Source organism: Ranitomeya variabilis, chromosome 7, assembly GCF_051348905.1.
Source record: "Ranitomeya variabilis isolate aRanVar5 chromosome 7, aRanVar5.hap1, whole genome shotgun sequence".
Lineage (NCBI taxonomy): Eukaryota > Metazoa > Chordata > Amphibia > Anura > Dendrobatidae > Ranitomeya > Ranitomeya variabilis.
In genome coordinates, this window is record NC_135238.1 from 126,950,068 (window position 1) to 126,967,984 (window position 17,917).

At 44.5% G+C, this 17,917-nt stretch overlaps 1 protein-coding gene across 2 annotated transcripts in view; it reads right to left on the minus strand.

Annotated features, from left to right (window-relative positions):
- LOC143786371 (protein unc-93 homolog A-like) overlaps nucleotides 1-17,917 on the minus strand; it is a 237,477-nt gene that overhangs the window by 62,585 nt on the left and 156,975 nt on the right. For both annotated transcript variants that reach the window (XM_077275708.1, XM_077275710.1), the window contains one exon: nucleotides 5,728-5,863. In XM_077275708.1, the coding sequence (XP_077131823.1) occupies nucleotides 5,728-5,863 (136 nt within the window). The remainder of the gene's footprint in view (nucleotides 1-5,727; nucleotides 5,864-17,917) is intronic.

Here is a 17,917-nt window from a genome sequence, read left to right on the forward strand (position 1 = left end):
CGCTGATCATTGGGATCTTGTTTAAAAAAATTGCAGACTGCACTCTTCCTATCGGATACCTTTTCAGGCATTGCACACTGAGCTACTTTAACCTGATGGCCACGCTGTCCTACAACTGATTTTGGTTTTGCCACACGTTTTTGGCCAGATACGGGCCTGCCAGATGGAACCTGTTGCGATGTTGATGCCTGCTGCGGCTCCTCCTCCTCAGCTTCAGAGCTACTGCCGACTGCACCCTGTTCCCCCAATGGCTGCCAATCGGGGTCAACAACTGGGTCATCTATGACCTCCTCTTCTATGTTCTGTGCACCTTCCTCTGGGTCACCGTGTAAGCCGGTGCTATAGCGTTTGTGACGGGTCTCCATAGTCTCATCGGGGTCAGATTCTGGATCAGTACACTGCGAGGGCAATGTTCTGATCTGAGTCAAAGGAACAGCATAATAATCTGGCTGTGGCTGTGCATCTGTGCACTCCATGTCCGATTCATCTTGTAATGGGCATGGCCTGTTAACAATTTCCCTTTCTAACCCAGGCACGGTATGTGTAAAGAACTCCATGGAGTAACCAGTTGTGTCGTCTGACGCATCCTTCACTGTTGTTCTGGGTGAAGGACACAAGGAAGTGACTTGTTCCTGAGCGGGAGCATCCACTGACGACACACTGCTCTGACATTTGGCACTTTCCAAGGAGGAGGAGGTGAAAGAGCTAGAGGCAGAGTCAGCAAGGAAAGCCAATACTTGTTCCTGCTGCTCCGGCTTCAAAAGCGGTTTTCCTACTCCCAGAAAAGGGAGCCTTCGAGGCCTTGTGTAGCCAGACGATGACGCTGGCTCAACAACTCGAGACTTAGGGGCTATATTGCTTTTCCCACGGCCACGACCACCTGATGCTCCACAACCACCTCCGCTACCATCATTACCAGCTGGCAATGAACGCCCACGGCCACGACCTCTTCCACCAGACTTCCTCTTTATTGGAAAAATTGAACCTAACTAACAACTATTAGGTGGTCCTGTAAAACCAGGTAGAAGGTGTACGTGAACTTGTTGTGAATTTAAATTTCCCTTTTTTATGTGTGGGAGAATGCAGGGAAAAATCAGGCCCACTGTATTACACTATATTGTTTGATTGGCAGACAGAGGCTGGCAGATATGAAACTAACAGGACTGACGCAGATGCACACACTGGCAATAGAAATGTCCATCTTTTATTTTATATGGGAGACAAGGGATTTAATCAGGCCCACTATATCACAGTATAGTTCCTGTGGCACAAAATGACTGACATATACCACAGACCGCACTTGCACAGATGCACAGAGTTTGCAAGATTATTCTCCCTTTCTTTTAATTTTTTTTTGGGATATGGGAGACAAGTGATTTAATCAGGCCCACTGTTATACTGTAGGTTTTCTGTGGCAGAAAAAAAAGACAGAAGCCACACACAGGACTGGCACTAATGCAGATTTGCCAATCTTAATCTCCCACTTTTTTTTGTTTTATGGGAGAATTAGGAAGAAATCAGGCACACTGTTATACAGTAGGTTTTCTGTGGCAGAAAAAAAGACAGAAGCCACACACAGGACTGGCACTAATGCAGATTTGCCAATCTTAATCTCCCACTTTTTTTTTTTTTATGGGAGAATTAGGAATAAATCAGGCACAATGTTATACAGTAGGTTTTCTGTGGCAGAAAAAAAGACAGATGCCACACACAGGACTGGCACTAATGCAGATTTGCCAGTCTTAATCTCCCACTTTTTTTTTTTATGGGAGAATTAGGAAGAAATCAGGCACACTGTTATACAGTAGGTTTTCTGTGGCAGAAAAAAAAGACAGATGCCACACACAGGACTGGCACTAATGCTGATTTGCCAATCTTAGGCTGGTTTCACACTTGCGTTTTCGTCTGCAGCGTTTTTTGCACAAAAAACGCATGCGTTTTTTCCCCTATATTTAACATTGAAAACACATGCGTCTTTTTTGTACGCGTTTGGTCGCGTTTGTAAATGCATGCGTTTTTTTTCTGCATGCGTTCATTTTCAAAAATGCAACCTGTAGCATTTTTTGCGCGTTTTTTTTTGCCGCGAAAAAACGCATGCGTTTTTTCGCGGCAAAAAAATGCATTGCTGTCTATGTAAACGCATGCGTTTTTAAGCACATGCGTTTGTTTGCGTTAAAAATGCATGCGTTTTTATAGAAAAAAAACAGAAAACACACTGAAAAGCCACCCACCACCATCAAGGTGATAAAGGGATCCAAACCCTAACCCTAACTCTACCCCTAACCTCACCCCTAACCGTTTAATGAACATTTTCTGACAGTCATAGTGCCACGTATTTAAGTGCCACGCATCACGTATTTCAGTGCCACGTATTTAAGTGCCACGTATTTAAGTGCCATGTATCACATATTTCAGTGCCACGTATCACGTATTTCAGTGCCACATATTTCAGTGCCACGTATTTCAGTGCCACGTATTTCAGTGCCACATATTTAAGTGTCATGTATTTCAGTGCCACGTATTTCACTGCCACGATATTTCAGTGCCACGTATTTAAGTGCCACGTCTTTCAGTGCCACGATATTTCAGTGCCACGTATTTAAGTGCCACGTACTGTAAATACTATAACTACGTGGTTATACGTGACACTGAAATATCGTGGCACGTAAATACGTGGCACTTAAATGCGTGGCACTGAAATACGTGGCACTGAAATATCGTGTCATTTACGTGAAATACGTGGCACTTAAATACGTGGCACTTATATATGTGGCACTTATATACGTGGCACTTAAATACGTGGCACTTATATACGTGGCACTTAAATACATGGCACTTAAATACGTGGCACTTATATACGTGGCCACTGAAATATCGTGGCACTTATATACGTATATACGTATATACGTATATAAACGTATTTCAGTGCCACGCATTTCAGGTTAGGGTTAGGGGTAGGGTTAGGGGTAGGGTTAGGGTTAGGGTTAGGGTTTTTTGTTTTTTTCTTGTTTTCTTGTGTTTTTCTATAAAAATGCACGCGTCTAAAAACGCATGCGTTTTACCGCGTTTACATGCGTTTTTTCACACATGCGTTTTTTTCAAAAACGCATGCAGATAAAAACGCAAGTGTGAAACCAGCCTTACTGACAATTCCTCCATTTGCAGCTGCTGAATGTCCACCATAGGCCATTTTTATACCTCCCTAACTAACTTAGTCTGCTACTCATTACAATTTTCTGACACTGAGCAAAGCAATGTCACCTGTTTATTTATGAACAATTTTTTGGCAGACATTTAGCCCACTTTATTATTTGGGCCTACTAACTGTGTCTGCCACTCATTACAGATTTCCTCCACTGAACAAAGCAATGCCGCCTGTTTAGTCCTGTTACCACATTTGAACTGCATTTAGCCTATTTTATTATTTGGACCTACTAACTGTGTCTGCCACTCATTACAGTTTTCCTCCACTGAACAAAGCAAAGCCACTTGTGAAGTCCTGTTACCACATTTGAACTGCATTTAGCCTACCTTATTATTTGGGCCTACTAACTGTGTCTGCCACTCATTACAGTTTTCAGTTTTCCTCCACTGAACAAAGCAATGCCGCCTGTTTAGTCCTGTTACCACATTTGAACTGCATTTAGCCTACTTTATTATTTGGGCCTACTAACTGTGTCTGCCACTCATTACAGTTTTCCTCCACTGAACAAAGCAATGCCGCCTGTGTATTCCTGTTACCACATTTGAACTGCATTTAGCCTACTTTATTATTTGGGCCTACTAACTGTGTCTGCCACTCATTACAGTTTTCCTCCACTGAACAAAGCAATGCCGCCTGTTTAGTCCTGTTACCAATTTTGAACTGCATTTAGCCTACTTTATTATTTGGGCCTATTTTGTGCTTCCTCCTCATCCTACCCATTGCCCAGCCACTGCTAGATGAGTCTGCTGGTACATTGACACAGACCACTACATTCCCCTTGCACTATACACAGCCAAAATCTGGCCTTGCTGAAAGTCAGGTTCCCCTTCCCGCATACTATACCACCTTACATGGGGACAAAGAGGAAGGTGCAGATGAAAGTGCAGGTTCCTTCATCAGGTGGGGGGAGCATACTCGTTGGCGGCGTCACTGGCACAGGGCCCCTCATAGTACGCAAAAGTGTCTCTGCCAGTGGGAGGTGCCACCCGCCATCAAACACACCGCCATACTATGAGGGACCCTGGTCCAGTGCCAACAAGTGCCCCCCCTCTGCTTGCTCAGGATCACAGCACTTGCAAAGTTGAAATACTTACCTGTCCCTGCTCCACTGCCGTGACGTATTCCGTGTTTCCTGGGCCCACGAAAATCTTGAGCCAGCCCTACCCCCCACACAACTTTAACCAAATGACCCCCATTTTTCAATGCCTAACTATTATTATAAAGTAAATTAAGATTGACAAGCTTAAGTAATAAGAATTTATGTTTTTGGCATTAAAATGGGCACTGTAGGTGTTTTCCTGTCCTCCACTCACTGCCGACTTTGATACCCCATTGACTTGCATTGGGTTTCGTGTTTCAGTCGGCCCCCAACTTTTCGCAATAATCGGCCGATTTCACCCGGCCTGACTTTTGACAAAGTCGGGTTTCGCGAAACTCGACTCGATCCGAAAAAAGTAAAAGTCGCTCAACTCTAGTTGTTATACCTTATGTTAAAACAGCATTTAATATGAAAATATTCCACATATAATATTTGGCATATACAGCTCTAGCAAAAAATAAAAGACCATTGCAAAATGTTCAGTTTGTCTGTTTTTTCTTTTTATAGGTATACTTTTGAGTAAAATGTAAGTTGTTCTTTTATTCTATAAACTTCTGACAGCATGTCTCCGAATTTCCAAGCAATAAATGTTGTATTTTTTTTTCTGACAAAGAAAAATGGTCAAAATAAAAACAAAACAAACCCAGTGCTTTCAGACCTCAAATAATGCAAAGAAAACAAGTTCATAATCATTTAGAAACACAATACTAATGTTTTAACTCAGGAAGAGTTCAGAAATCTTTTTTTGTGGAATAACCATGATGATGTTTAATCACAGCTTTCATGGGTCTGGGCATGCTTTCCACCAGTCTTTCACACTGCTTCTGGTGCAAACATGTAAGCAGTTCTTCTTTGTTTGATGACTTGTGGCTATCCATCAGGTACGGACTGGGGCTGAAATTCAACCCTGGCATTTGAAATCACACAGGCCCAAGTTGTCCCCGTCCCCAAGAACCAGATGGGATATATTACTAATATTACCCTGGATGGAGGAAAGAAAGATTTACTACAAGACCAATATTTGTAATGATACCCATGGCTGCTGGGGTAAGTGACGGAGTCAGCAACTTTGTGCTCCATCACAACTCTTAACAGTATGGGTATCCTAAGAACATCGAATCTGTTATCAATGTAGCAGACAAGGCAGCCCACAGCCAGGCAGGCCCTTCTGGCATTTGCCAGAATTGCCCAATGGCCAGTCCGGCCCTGCTATCCATCATCCTTTTGATTACATTCCAGAGATTTTCAATGGGGTTCAGGTCTGGACATTAGGCTGCCCATGACAGGGTTTTGATGTGGTGGTCTCTTAATTTTTCCCAGAGCTGTATATTTTCATGACACTATACACATTATTTCAAATTGAGCCAATAAATAAACTGGTTCAACATTGCATAAAAAGTGTATTATTTATTTAATTTCCTACCTAGCAAAAAAAGGGCAATCCGTCCTGTATATTGAGAAAGTTTTCCAAAGGCCATGGAGGCGATGGAGTTTGTTGCTCCAAAGCAAATCATCACATATCCTACAAAGTGTATACCCAATGCGCAAGTAACGTAGGCCTAAAAAGACATACAGTAATCAATTCAAAAAATATTACTTTAAACCCTTAAAAAGAATCTGTCACCAGGCTTATGCTACCTTCTCTGAGAGCAACATAGCGTAGGAAAAGAGACCCTGATTCCAGCAATGTACCACTTAGTTTACTGGATGCAGCAGTTAGGATACAATCAGAGTTCTTAGATATAGCTGTCCCCATCCAGAAAAGGCTCTACATGTACATTATCTATTGACAGTGAGCTTCTTATCATAAGCGTTACTGGACTAGCAGTCACATGAGCACCAGACCTGGCAGTGATAATTTTCTAGTGCTAAAACCTTCATTGTAAGTAAACAGCACACAGCCTAATAAATGACATATCTCTGAATTCAGTGTTTCAGCCCATATTTCATGCTGTCTTCAGATTACATAACAACAACCTGCTGATAGATTCTCTTTAAGGACCCATGTATTTAGCACCTTCAGGACTTGACAAATAGTTTTTTTTTCTATTTCTTAGCCATATTCCAAAAGTTGCAATATTGTTTTATTTTTCAATCAATGTGGCCAAATCCGGGGTTGTTTTTGTATGAGTAATGGCAAGTGCTACAGTTATGGTGCATTGATAGCAGACGGCATAAGTTGTTAAAGCTTTGGTAAGACTGTATTGTATGACCTCTCTGCTTTCTGTGTTTTCTTACTCTTAGGCTGGCATCACAGCATATATATTACACAGATAGAAGAAAATCCGGCAATTCATGTGCCGTGTACTGTAAAATCACTGCAGGAGCCGGCAGGATAGAAGAGATGGTTTACATACAGTAAATGCAAATAGAATAGATAGTTATACAGATGCCTGTGACAAATACAATTAGTACAATTCATAAAAGATTAGTTTTAAAAAAAAAATAGTGTGGGCTCCCGCCAAATTTTTGTAACTAGCAGAGAGAAAGCCGACGGCTGGGGGATGATTTCTATAGCCTGGGAAGGGGTTAATACCCAAGGAGCTTTCCAGGCTATTAATGTCATCAACTCACAAATGTATACTTAAACTTTACTGGCTATTAAAAGGGGGACCCTTAAAAACATGACGTAGGGTCCCCCTATAATTAATAACCAGCAAAGGCTATGCAGACAGCTGCGGGCCATGGATACTGTCCACCCCCAGGCTAAAAACATCAGCTATCAGCCACCCCAGAAATGGTGCATCTATAAGATGTGCCAATTCTGCCACTTACACTCACTCTTCCCACTTGCCCTGTAGCAGTCGCAAGTGGGGTGATAGTTGGGGGGGTTGATATCACCTTTGTATTGTCAAGGGACATCAAGCCCCGAGGTTAGCAATGGAGAGGTGTCAATAAGATGACCCCAAATACTAACCCCATAGTCAAATTGCATGAAAACACAGACACCCCAAAAAAAGTACTTTAATTGAAAGAATGACACAGACTTCTTTAATATTCTTAATTAAACCATACTTACTTCCTCGCCCATCCCCCCAATGCCCTCGTCATCTGCAAAAGAGTTAAATAAACAAACAACAATATTTCTCACCTTTCTGTAGAGATGCTGCTAATCCATTTGTCCCACAACAGGTCCAGCTCTGCTACATCTAGATGGCAGGCTGCATGGTTGCATGATGTGACTATACACTCTGTCATTCAGCAAACACTGAGCACCGTGTGCTCAGTGTCTCTCTGTGAACTCCTATTACCTATCTGACGGTAGCGCGAGTGTGACAAAGTTTCCTATTTGCGGTGCCATAAGACAGGTCCTGCAAGTTCACAGCCAATGAACTCACTTCACCTTTCTGACATCAATGCGAGCACTGTGGGAAATTCTTGCTGATGTCAGAAAGGTTATGAGCTGATATTAATAGCCAGGGAAGCTCCATGGGTATTACCCCTTCCCAGGTTATAAACATCAGCAAACAGCCGTCGGCTTTCCCTCTACTGGTTACGAAAATTGTGCGGAGCCCTCGCCAATTTTTCAGAAAATGAATCTTTTATGAAATACATATACAGTATTTTGCACACACATTAATTGTATATGTCACCGACATCTATATTTCTATCTATTCAATATCTATTTACTGTATGTAATCCATCTCTTATATCCTGTCTGCTCCTGCAGTGATTTTACAGTACACGGCAGTTGAATTGCCGGCTTTTATTCTATCAATGTATGTAATATATATACAGATATATGTGTGTGTCACTGACATCTATCTATGTATTCTATATGCATACAGTGGGGAAAAAAGTATTTAGTATTTAGCAATTGTGCATGATCTCCCACTTAAAAAGATGTGAGAGGCCTGCAATTGATATCATAGGTAGACCACAGTTATTAAATTCAAAATGAGAAAGCAAATCCAGAAATTGTTTGATTTGGCAAAATTTATTTTGTAAATTATGGTGGAAAATAAGTATTTGGTCACCTAAAAATATGCAAAATTTCTGGCTCTCACAGACCTGTAACTTCTTCTTTATGAGGGTCCTCTGTCCTACACTCATTACCTGTAGTAATGGCACCTGTTAGAACTTGTTCTCAGTATAAAAGACACCTGTCCACAACCTCAAACATTCACACTCCAAACTCCACTATGGTGGGAAAACTTGCACAATTGGTAGCTGACTAAACACTTTTTTTCCCCACTATTCATCTATTCATTCTATTCTAGCCTAACCTGTCACGCTGTGATATTACTGTACGCGGCACATGCATTGGCAGGTTTTACACTATCTATCTATCTATCTATCTATCTATCTATCTATCTATCTATCTATCTATCTATCTATCTATCTATCTATCGATTTACAGTTGTGCTCAAAAGTTTACATATCCTGCCAGAATTTTTGCTTTCTTGGCCATTTTTCAGAATATGAATGACAGCTAGTGATAAGCGAGCACTAAAATGCTCAGGTGCTCGTTGCTCGGGTCGAGCAGATTGGAATAGTCGGGTACTCGGCCAGAAAAACGAGCCCAATGTAAGTCTATGGGAGACCCGAGTATTTTTACCGCGATCCCCCCCGGGGGTCCTTTTAAGGTCTAAAAACATCTGAAAATGATGGAAACACTGCTCAAATGACACAGGGGCATCATGGGGATCGCCCCTGGAAGCATTCCTGACTCCTAGGTCACAGCTTTAATCATTTTTTTCCGAGATTCATGCCATTTTTCCCGGTGAAACAAAAAAACACACTAAAACGAAACCAAAAAGTATTTTGCTGGGAAATATATTAAGGTACATCCTTTGCAGGTTAATGACTTGCCTGTAAGGCATATTTAACACTAGACCGAAAATTTCCTCCCCCACTTGGGCTTAGATCAGACGCAGCGTTTTTGAAGTGTTTTTCAACTTTAACATTGCTTTCAACCACTACAAACGCATTCACTGGGAAATGTCATTGTAACATTTAACACCCCTAGCTGACGATGTCGTGTGTGACACATAAGCAGACCCATCTTGTTTCATTTATGATGGAGGGACTCTTAAAGTCACAGAGCCTTTTTTTACTGGTGCATCAGGCGGCATTACTCTTTTTAAAGGGTAATTATTAAACAGTGGGTCTCCTACGCTGTTGTAGCCTCTGCTGTGAGTGGATGGGCTGCCAAGAATTACGACGCACCACAATACCCGTTTCATAAGATGTCCAGGGGGGACTCCTGAAAAAGTGTTGCATTGAATTCAAGGCCTGCCCTGCTACCAATTCATATGCACCCCAATAAGCCTTTGAACCCACATACTGGATGAGCCCCTCAAAATCCACTTCACAATATGCATTTTGTACTCCGTACTCCTTTGCTTTACACATTGGCAGCAAAGCCAGCCCTGCTGCATAGTCAGTCATATGCACCCCATTACGGCTTGTAACCCACATACTGGACGAGCCCATGAAAATCCACTTATTTTTTAATGGTATGATGGTTCCCTCTTTGCAGAATTATTTACAGGAGAATTTGGCAATTTAATTTGCCATGTTTTTAACACTAAGGTTCAGATATGGTTTAAATAAGGCTAATACTTGCAATACAATGCAATTTTATTTCAAACTAAAAAATTCAAGGAATAGTATGATTGAATAGTGTGAGTGTGTACACTTTTGTATATGTTAACATACAAAGGTTAATAAGTACATATAAGGCTTAAATACATATAGTGATTACGTATTGTAGCATGGCTAAAGGGTGTGTAGTCGATGGGAGGTATGTGCCACACAAGTGCCTTGTTGCTGTAATGTAGCCCGGAGTATTTCTTGATTGTATATTACCATGTATATATGTGTGTTCAGGACCTGTGGTGATGTCAGACCACATGGCTAATCATGTGATGGGTTACTGGGTGTGGTTAGCTTTATATAAGACAGGCTGATCCTTAACACAGGGGGATATGTGTGGAGCTGCTAGCCTCCAGTGTGTTAGGCTCCAGCACGGAGCCTGAAGGAACAGACAGTTGTTTTTCTCTTTTGCCTGAGTTTAAGGCCATTTGTTTTTCCTGTTTATGCTAAACTGGTTTATGAAGCAATAAACCCTTGAACTTTTGTTGGAACCTGCCCCCTAAGTGTCAGCCGTCGCACCTGAGTGAGTGAAATCCCTACAATTGGTGGTAGACGTGCGGGCAGCGTTCCCAGCGGAGACGAAAAGTCTGTTATTGAATGTCCTGGGTCAAGTCTGTTGTAAGCCAGCCGGGGAAAATGGAGGAACTGCTGAAACACTTGGTCCAGTCACAGAGCCAGCAGGAGCAACGGCAGCAAGAGACCAACAGGCTGTTGATGCAGCAGATACAACAGAGCCAGCAGCAGATACAACAGAGCCAGCAGGAGCAACGGCAGCAGATGCAGCTTCTGGCAACCGCCATCCAGGGCAAGTCGAGTGCCCCAACCCCAGGTTTGGCTGATGACACCCACGTCCGGAAGACGGTAAGACGCGCATTGCAAAAAATGACCCCCAGGGATGATGTTGAGGCCTTCCTGACGGTGTTTGAGAGGGTCGCTGAGAGGGAAAAACTCCCACCAGAGCAGTGGGCAGAGGTACTGGCCCCATACCTGATGGGAGAACCCCAGAAGGCATACTATGATTTGACCTTGCAGGATGCCAAAGAGTATCACAAGTTGAAAGTCGAGATTCTCGCACGTTTAGGGGTGACACTGACTGTCAGGGCACAGCGAGTTCACAGCTGGGCCTATCACCGGGACAAACCGCCTCGCTCTCAAATGTTTGATCTGTTGCACCTGGTCCAGAAATGGCTGCAGCCAGAGTCATGTACACCTGCACAGATGGTGGAATGGGTAATGATGGATCGGTTTGTGCATTCCCTCCCGAGGTCCATACAGACTTGGGTTGCCCAGGGTGATCCCCAGAATGCCGACGAACTGATCGGACTGGTCGAGAGATACCAAGGGATGGACGGCTCCTTTGGGAGGCAGCCCGTGCCGTACTGGGGGTCCCAGAAAGCTGCTGAGTCCCAAAAAGGGGTGGCGCGTCCAAGGTCACAAAGGGCGGGGGAGGTGGTGCCCAAGGTCCCTACGGGTGATATTATTTGCTGGAAGTGCCACGGGCCAGGACATATAGCTGCCCGTTGTTCCCAGACCACTGAGCAGATGGACTGCAGCATGGGACACCGTTGTTCATACTATGCGTATCCTGCCTGCAGTGTGAACTCTCCGCCCAACGAGGGACCTCAAGCGTGTCCCGTAAAGGTGAACGGTCAAGCAGCAACGGCGCTGTTAGACTCAGGGAGCTTAGTGACCCTGGTGAGGGCCACTTTCCCTCTCCACTCTCCACCTGCTCCCGGGAAAGAAGGTCGGCGTGCGGTGCATACATGGTGATGCCAAGGACTACCCTTTGGCCAGGGTGGACATTGAAACTGCATGTGGCACTGAGTCCCACATAGTCGGCGTCGTGCAGGACTTGTTGCACCCTATAATTATTGGCCGGGATTTCTGTCTGTTTTGGGATTTGTGGGGAAAAGGTTCTGAGCTCCCTAGCAAGAGTAGGGACCAGTGAACCCTGGAAGGGTGTCACCACACCCAGAGACAGACAGGTTTCCTTTTTGAGTGCTGGTTGGGGATGAGGAGGAAGTGTCCCCTGCATCTGACACTATGGAGTTAGAGGTAACCGGTGAAAATTTTGGGACTGCCCAACATAGGGACCCCACTCTGAGGGAAGCCTTTAATAATGTCACAGTTATTGACGGGGTGGTACAGGAGCCGGGGGCAGACACAAGGTTTCCCCATTTTCTGATGAGAAGGGAGTTGTTGTACCGGGTCACGAAAATAAGGGAGGAGTTGGTAGAGCAGTTGGTAGTGCCGGGTCCATATAGACGGAAGGTGTTGGACATGGCCCATTCACACATCTTGGGTGGACACCTAGGGGTGGAAAAAACGCAGGAACGGGTTGTGCAGAGATTCTATTGGCCTGGGTGTCACCGAGAAATAGTGAACTATTGCAGGTCCTGCCCTACTTGTCAGCTAACTGCTCCCACTCCTCATTTCCGGAACCCCCTTGTGCCACTGCCCATTATTGAGGTACCGTTCGAGAGAATTGCCATGGACTTGGTTGGTCCCTTAGTTAAATCAGCCGGGGACCATCAGTATATATTAGTCATCCTGGACTATGCCACACGCTATCCTGAGGCAATTCCCTTGAGAAATTCTTCCTCGAAGAGTATAGCCCGCGAGTTTGTCCATGTCTTTTCCCGGACAGGTCTGCCGAAGGAGATCCTGACTGACCAGGGGACACCTTTCATGAGCAAGGTGATGAGGGAGTTATGCAAAGCCCTGAAAATCTCCCAGTTGAGGACCTCGGTGTACCATCCCCAGTCAGATGGTCTTGTTGAGAGATTTAACAAGACACTGAAGAGCATGCTGAGAAAAGCTATAGAGAAAGACGGTAGAGACTGGGATTGTCTCTTACCCTATCTGATGTTTTCCATTCGTGAAGTTCCACAGGCCTCCACAGGGTTCTCACCGTTTGAGATTCTATATGGCCGACATCCGCGAGGACTCCTGGATGTAGCCAAGGAAGCCTGGGAAGCCGAAGCCACGCCCCACAGAAGCGTCATTGAGCATGTGGCCCTGATGCAGCAGAGGATTGCAAAGGTGATGCCTATTGTGAAAGAACACCTCCTCCAGGCACAAGAAGCTCAGGCCAGAATCTACAACCGGTCTGCAAGAGTGAGGCAGTTCAATCCGGGAGACCGAGTTCTTGTGTTAGTTCCGACGGTGGAAAGCAAGTTCTTGGCCAAATGGCAAGGGCCATATGGGGTTGTCGAGAAACTTGGTGAAGTAAATTATAAAATTCACCAACCAGGAAGACGGAAACTGTTATGATCCTTAGTGGTTGAGGATCACAAATTACTCCAGCTAAGTAACAAACATAGGACAAGCTCTAGGGAGGTGGCAAACTGGACTGACCGCAAATCTGAACCTATCCAAACACACTAGAAGTAGCCGGTGAACGTGCCTAAAAATCCTAGACGTCTCGAGCCAGCCTGAGGAATTAACTACCTCTAGAGAGAAAGAAAGACCTCTCTTGCCTCCAGAGAAATAATCCCCAAAGATATAGAAGCCCCCAACAAATAATAACGGTGAGGTAAGAGGAAGGCACATACACAGGGGTGAAAGCAGATTCAGCAAATGAGGCCCACTAATACTAGATAGCAGAAAATAGAAAAGGGAATCTATGCGGTCAGTAAAAAACCCTTACAAAATATCCACTCTGAGATTTCCAGAACCCCCACACCAACTAACGGTGTGGGGGGAGAAACTCAGTCCCCTAGAGCAACCAGCAAGCGAGGAAATACATTTTAGCGAGCTGGACTAAAAACATAATGAACGCTGATAATCAAAAAATGATCAAACAAAAACTTAGCTTGTCTTGGAGAGACTGGGAGCAAGGTAGCCACAAGGAATCTGAAGAGCACTGAATACATTGATAGCAGGTAAGGAACTGAGTATCCAGGTGAGCTAAATAGGAAACCAACCAAGGATAACGAACCAGCTGATGCTGCAACCTGCAGAAGAACAACACTACACAGTAACGCTTGTGACCACTAGAGGGAGCCCAAAAATAGAGTTCACAACAGGAAACCATTCCAAGTGTACCATGTCAACCTCATCAAGCCGTGGCAAGATAAAGAGCCGACAGTAACTCCATCGTTGTTAAGCAACCCAGAAGGAGAGGTTGGAGCGGTTACTATAGCAGAGACGCTATCGAAGACCCAGAAACAACAGTGCCGGGAGTTACTCCAGAAAAACAGGGACCTGTTTTCAGAGTTGCCAGGACAGACGAAGGTCATAGAGCACGAGGTCCTAACAGAGCCACATGTGCGGGTGAACGTGAAGCCTTATCGTATTCCTGAGGCTCGTCGAGAAGTTATCTCCAAGGAAGTGGAGCGTATGTTGAAGCTCGGAGTCATTGAGGAATCCAAGAGCGGTTGGTGGAGCCCAATTGTCCTGGTCCCAAAACCTGATGGAGAGTGGAGGTTTTGCAACGACTATCGGAAGTTGAATGAGGTCTCCAAGTTTGACGCTTATCCCATGCCCCGCGTTGATGAGCTCATCGAAAGGCTTGGGCCCGCCAGGTACATAACCACCTTGGATTTGACGAAGGGGTATTGGCAGATCCCCATGGCACAGGAAGCCAAGGAGAAGACGGCGTTTTCTACACCAGATGGATGTTTTCAGTATGTCCTGATGCCATTTGGCCTACAGGGAGCTCTGGCGACCTTCCAGAGGGCTATGGATAGAATCCTTGCCCCCCATAAGGCATACGCTGCTGCGTACCTGGATGATATCGTCATCTTTAGCCCGGACTGGGAGAGTCATCTGGAAAAGGTCCAAGTGGTGTTTGATGCTATAAGAGAGGCCGGATTTACAATAAACCCGAGGAAGTGTGCCTTGGGTAAAGAAGAAGCTAAGTACCTTGGATACATAGTGGGTCGTGGAGAAATAAAACCCCAAATCAGTAAAGTGGAGGCAATTCAAACATGGCCAAAACCAGTTTCCAAGAAGCAAGTTAAAGCCTTCCTGGGAATCGTGGGATATTACAGGAGGTTCATCCCAAACTTCGCCACGATGGCTGTGCCTCTGACTGACCTGCTAAAAGGGACAAAATCAGTAATGGTTAAGTGGTCCGAAGAAACAGAGTCAGCCTTCCAAGAAATGAAAGAGGCTTTGTGTAAGCAACTCGTTCTGATGGCCCCAAACTTCAAAAAAGAGTTTATTCTTCAGACAGATGCCTCAGATGTCGGGGTGGGAGCAGTCCTTTCCCAAGAGCTACATGGGGAGGAGCATCCTGTCCTCTATCTGAGTAGAAAGTTGTCCTCGTCTGAAAAGAACTACTCAGTCGTTGAGAAGGAGTGCTTGGCCATAAAGTGGGCGGTGGACACGTTACGGTACTATCTGCTGGGTCATAAATTCAGACTGATATCTGACCATGCCCCACTAAAATGGATGAGGGAAACAAGGGGTAGAAATGCTAGGGTCACCCGTTGGTTCTTAGCCCTGCAGGACTTCAGTTTCCATGTGGAACATAGGGCCGGAAAGCTGCATGGTAATGCGGATGCCCTATCAAGAATCCCTTGTTTAGTGGGAAAAAGTGCCAAGCCCCACGGCTTTAGGCAGAGGGGGGAGGTATGTAGCATGGCTAAAGGGTGTGTAGTCGATGGGAGGTATGTGCCACATAAGTGCCTTGTTGCTGTAATGTAGCCCGGAGTATTTCTTGATTGTATATTACCATGTATATATGTGTGTTCAGGACCTGTGGTGATGTCAGACCACAATGCTAATCATGTGATGGGTTACTGGGTGTGGTTAGCTTTATATAAGACAAGCTGATCCTTAACACAGGGGGATATGTGTGGAGCTGCTAGCCTCCAGTGTGTTAGGCTCCAGCACGGAGCCTGAAGGAACGGACAGTTGTTTTTCTCTTTTGCCTGAGTTTAAGGCTATTTGTTTTTCCTGTTTATGCTAAACTGGTTTATGAAGCAATAAACCCTTGAACTTTTGTTGGAACCTGCCTCCTAAGTGTCAGCCGTCGCACCTGAGTGAGTGAAATCCCTACAGTATATATGAAGGTTAACTACATACAGTATACTTACATCATCCACAAGAGGCTTTTAAACATCATCCGTCTGGAATATCAGAGAAGCAAGGCCAAGACAGAGAATCCCTGGGAGATTACCTACACTGCATGGGCGTCCCCAATTATGCAGATATCAGCACACTGTACATGTACAGGTACCCCAGTTTTGGCATCTGTCTTAGTCATGTTTCTCTGGTCTTATATAGTGATTTACACTATGTAGTAACTCCAGTTTCACACAGACCTTCAAGTGGCCAGCTTTCAAGGTTGTATGAAACTGAGATATCATGGAGTCATCAGACGAGGGGCCATAAACCCCTAGAAAATAAAAGCCACACGGAGTTACATCAAGCCAGTACAGGTAGAGTTTCAGTAAACCTTAATGTTTTACAATGAACTACTGAGCCAAACTAACAGCATTGCTTTATCAAATATATAAGAAGTGTATTGTGTCCAATGTGAGCAACCAGGCAACACAAAAAGGAACTTTTCAAGTGAGATCTTAAAGGTACACATATGTTATGAAGTTTTTGCCAACAAGGATGTGGTTTCACCAATGGGGTTATCTTTTTAAAAAATATACTATTGCCATAACAGCCCTCCTTGCTCAAAATTCTGTGGCCTGTAAAAGTACAGAACACGTTCACCCAGGTCATGTCGTCAGAGATAAGGAAGAGACATTGCAGGAAACAGAGTTAAGAAGTAGGCCCAATGTAGGGGTCTGGGTCTCTGAGACTTATAATGGAGGGGATGAGCTGACAAACAATTCCCCAATGGGGGGTCCTTTTTTTAATAAATAAAATAGTGCCATCACAGCCCCCTTGCCCAAAATTCACTTTACAGAGCACGTTCACCCTGATGATCTAGTGGAAGGTACAAAAGAGACATTGCAGGAGGCAGAGTTAAGAAGTAGGCCAAATGTAATGTAATGCTCAATTCCCCAATGTGGGGTCCTGTTTTTACTAAACAAAATAGTGCCATCACAGCCCCTTTGCCCAAAATTTACCAGAGCACGTTCACCTTGGTGATCTAGTGGCAGGTAAAGGACACATTGCAGGAGACAGAGTTAAGAAGTAGGCCCAATGTAATGTAATGCTCAACTCCCCAATGTGGGGTCCTGTTTATACTAAATAAAATAGTGCCAATCACAGTCCTCTTGCCCAAAATGCACTGGCCTATAACAGTACAGAGCACGTTCACCCTGGTGTTATGGTCTGGTGATTAAGGAGCGACATGCAACTAGCTCTGAGCAGGTGGTAACTATACCGACCGCAGTTCCTAATCTTAACACAGACACTAGCAGTAGCCGTGGGATGTTCCTGTCACTCCCTAGACACCTCGTCACAGCCGGAGATCAAGCTACCCCTAAAGGTAGAAACAGGAGAGCTATCTTGCCTCAGAGAAAATCCCCAAAGGATAGGACAGCCCCCCACAAATGACTGTGAGAGGAGAAGGAAATTACATACGTAGTATGAAACAAGATTTAGCAAAGGAGGCCACTACTAGCTAGACAGAATTAGTACAGAACAGAAAACTGTGCGGTCAGTAATAAAAACTAGAAAAAGTCCACCGCAGAGAAATGCAAAAATCTCCACACCTGACTAAAGGTGTGGAGGGCAAACTCTGCTGCCCAGAGCTTCCAGCTTAGCTAAATAGATCCATACTGATAAGCTGGACAAATGAGCAAAACATAGAAAATACCAAACAACAAAGTCCACAACAAGTGAACTGCAAAAAGACAAGCAAGGACTTAGATTTGCTGAAATGGTCAGAGTGGCAGGGAAATCCTCAGAGAGCCATGACTCCAAGCTAAACAATTGACAACTGGCATTGAATTAGGGATAAGGCCAGACTAATATAGCCGAGCCAGAAAGACGATCAGTGAGAACAGCTGCTGATGCTAAATCCAAGAAGCAGCCATACCACTCAAAACCACAGGAGGGAGCTCAAGAGCAGAATTCACAAAAATGCTACTTATAACCACCGG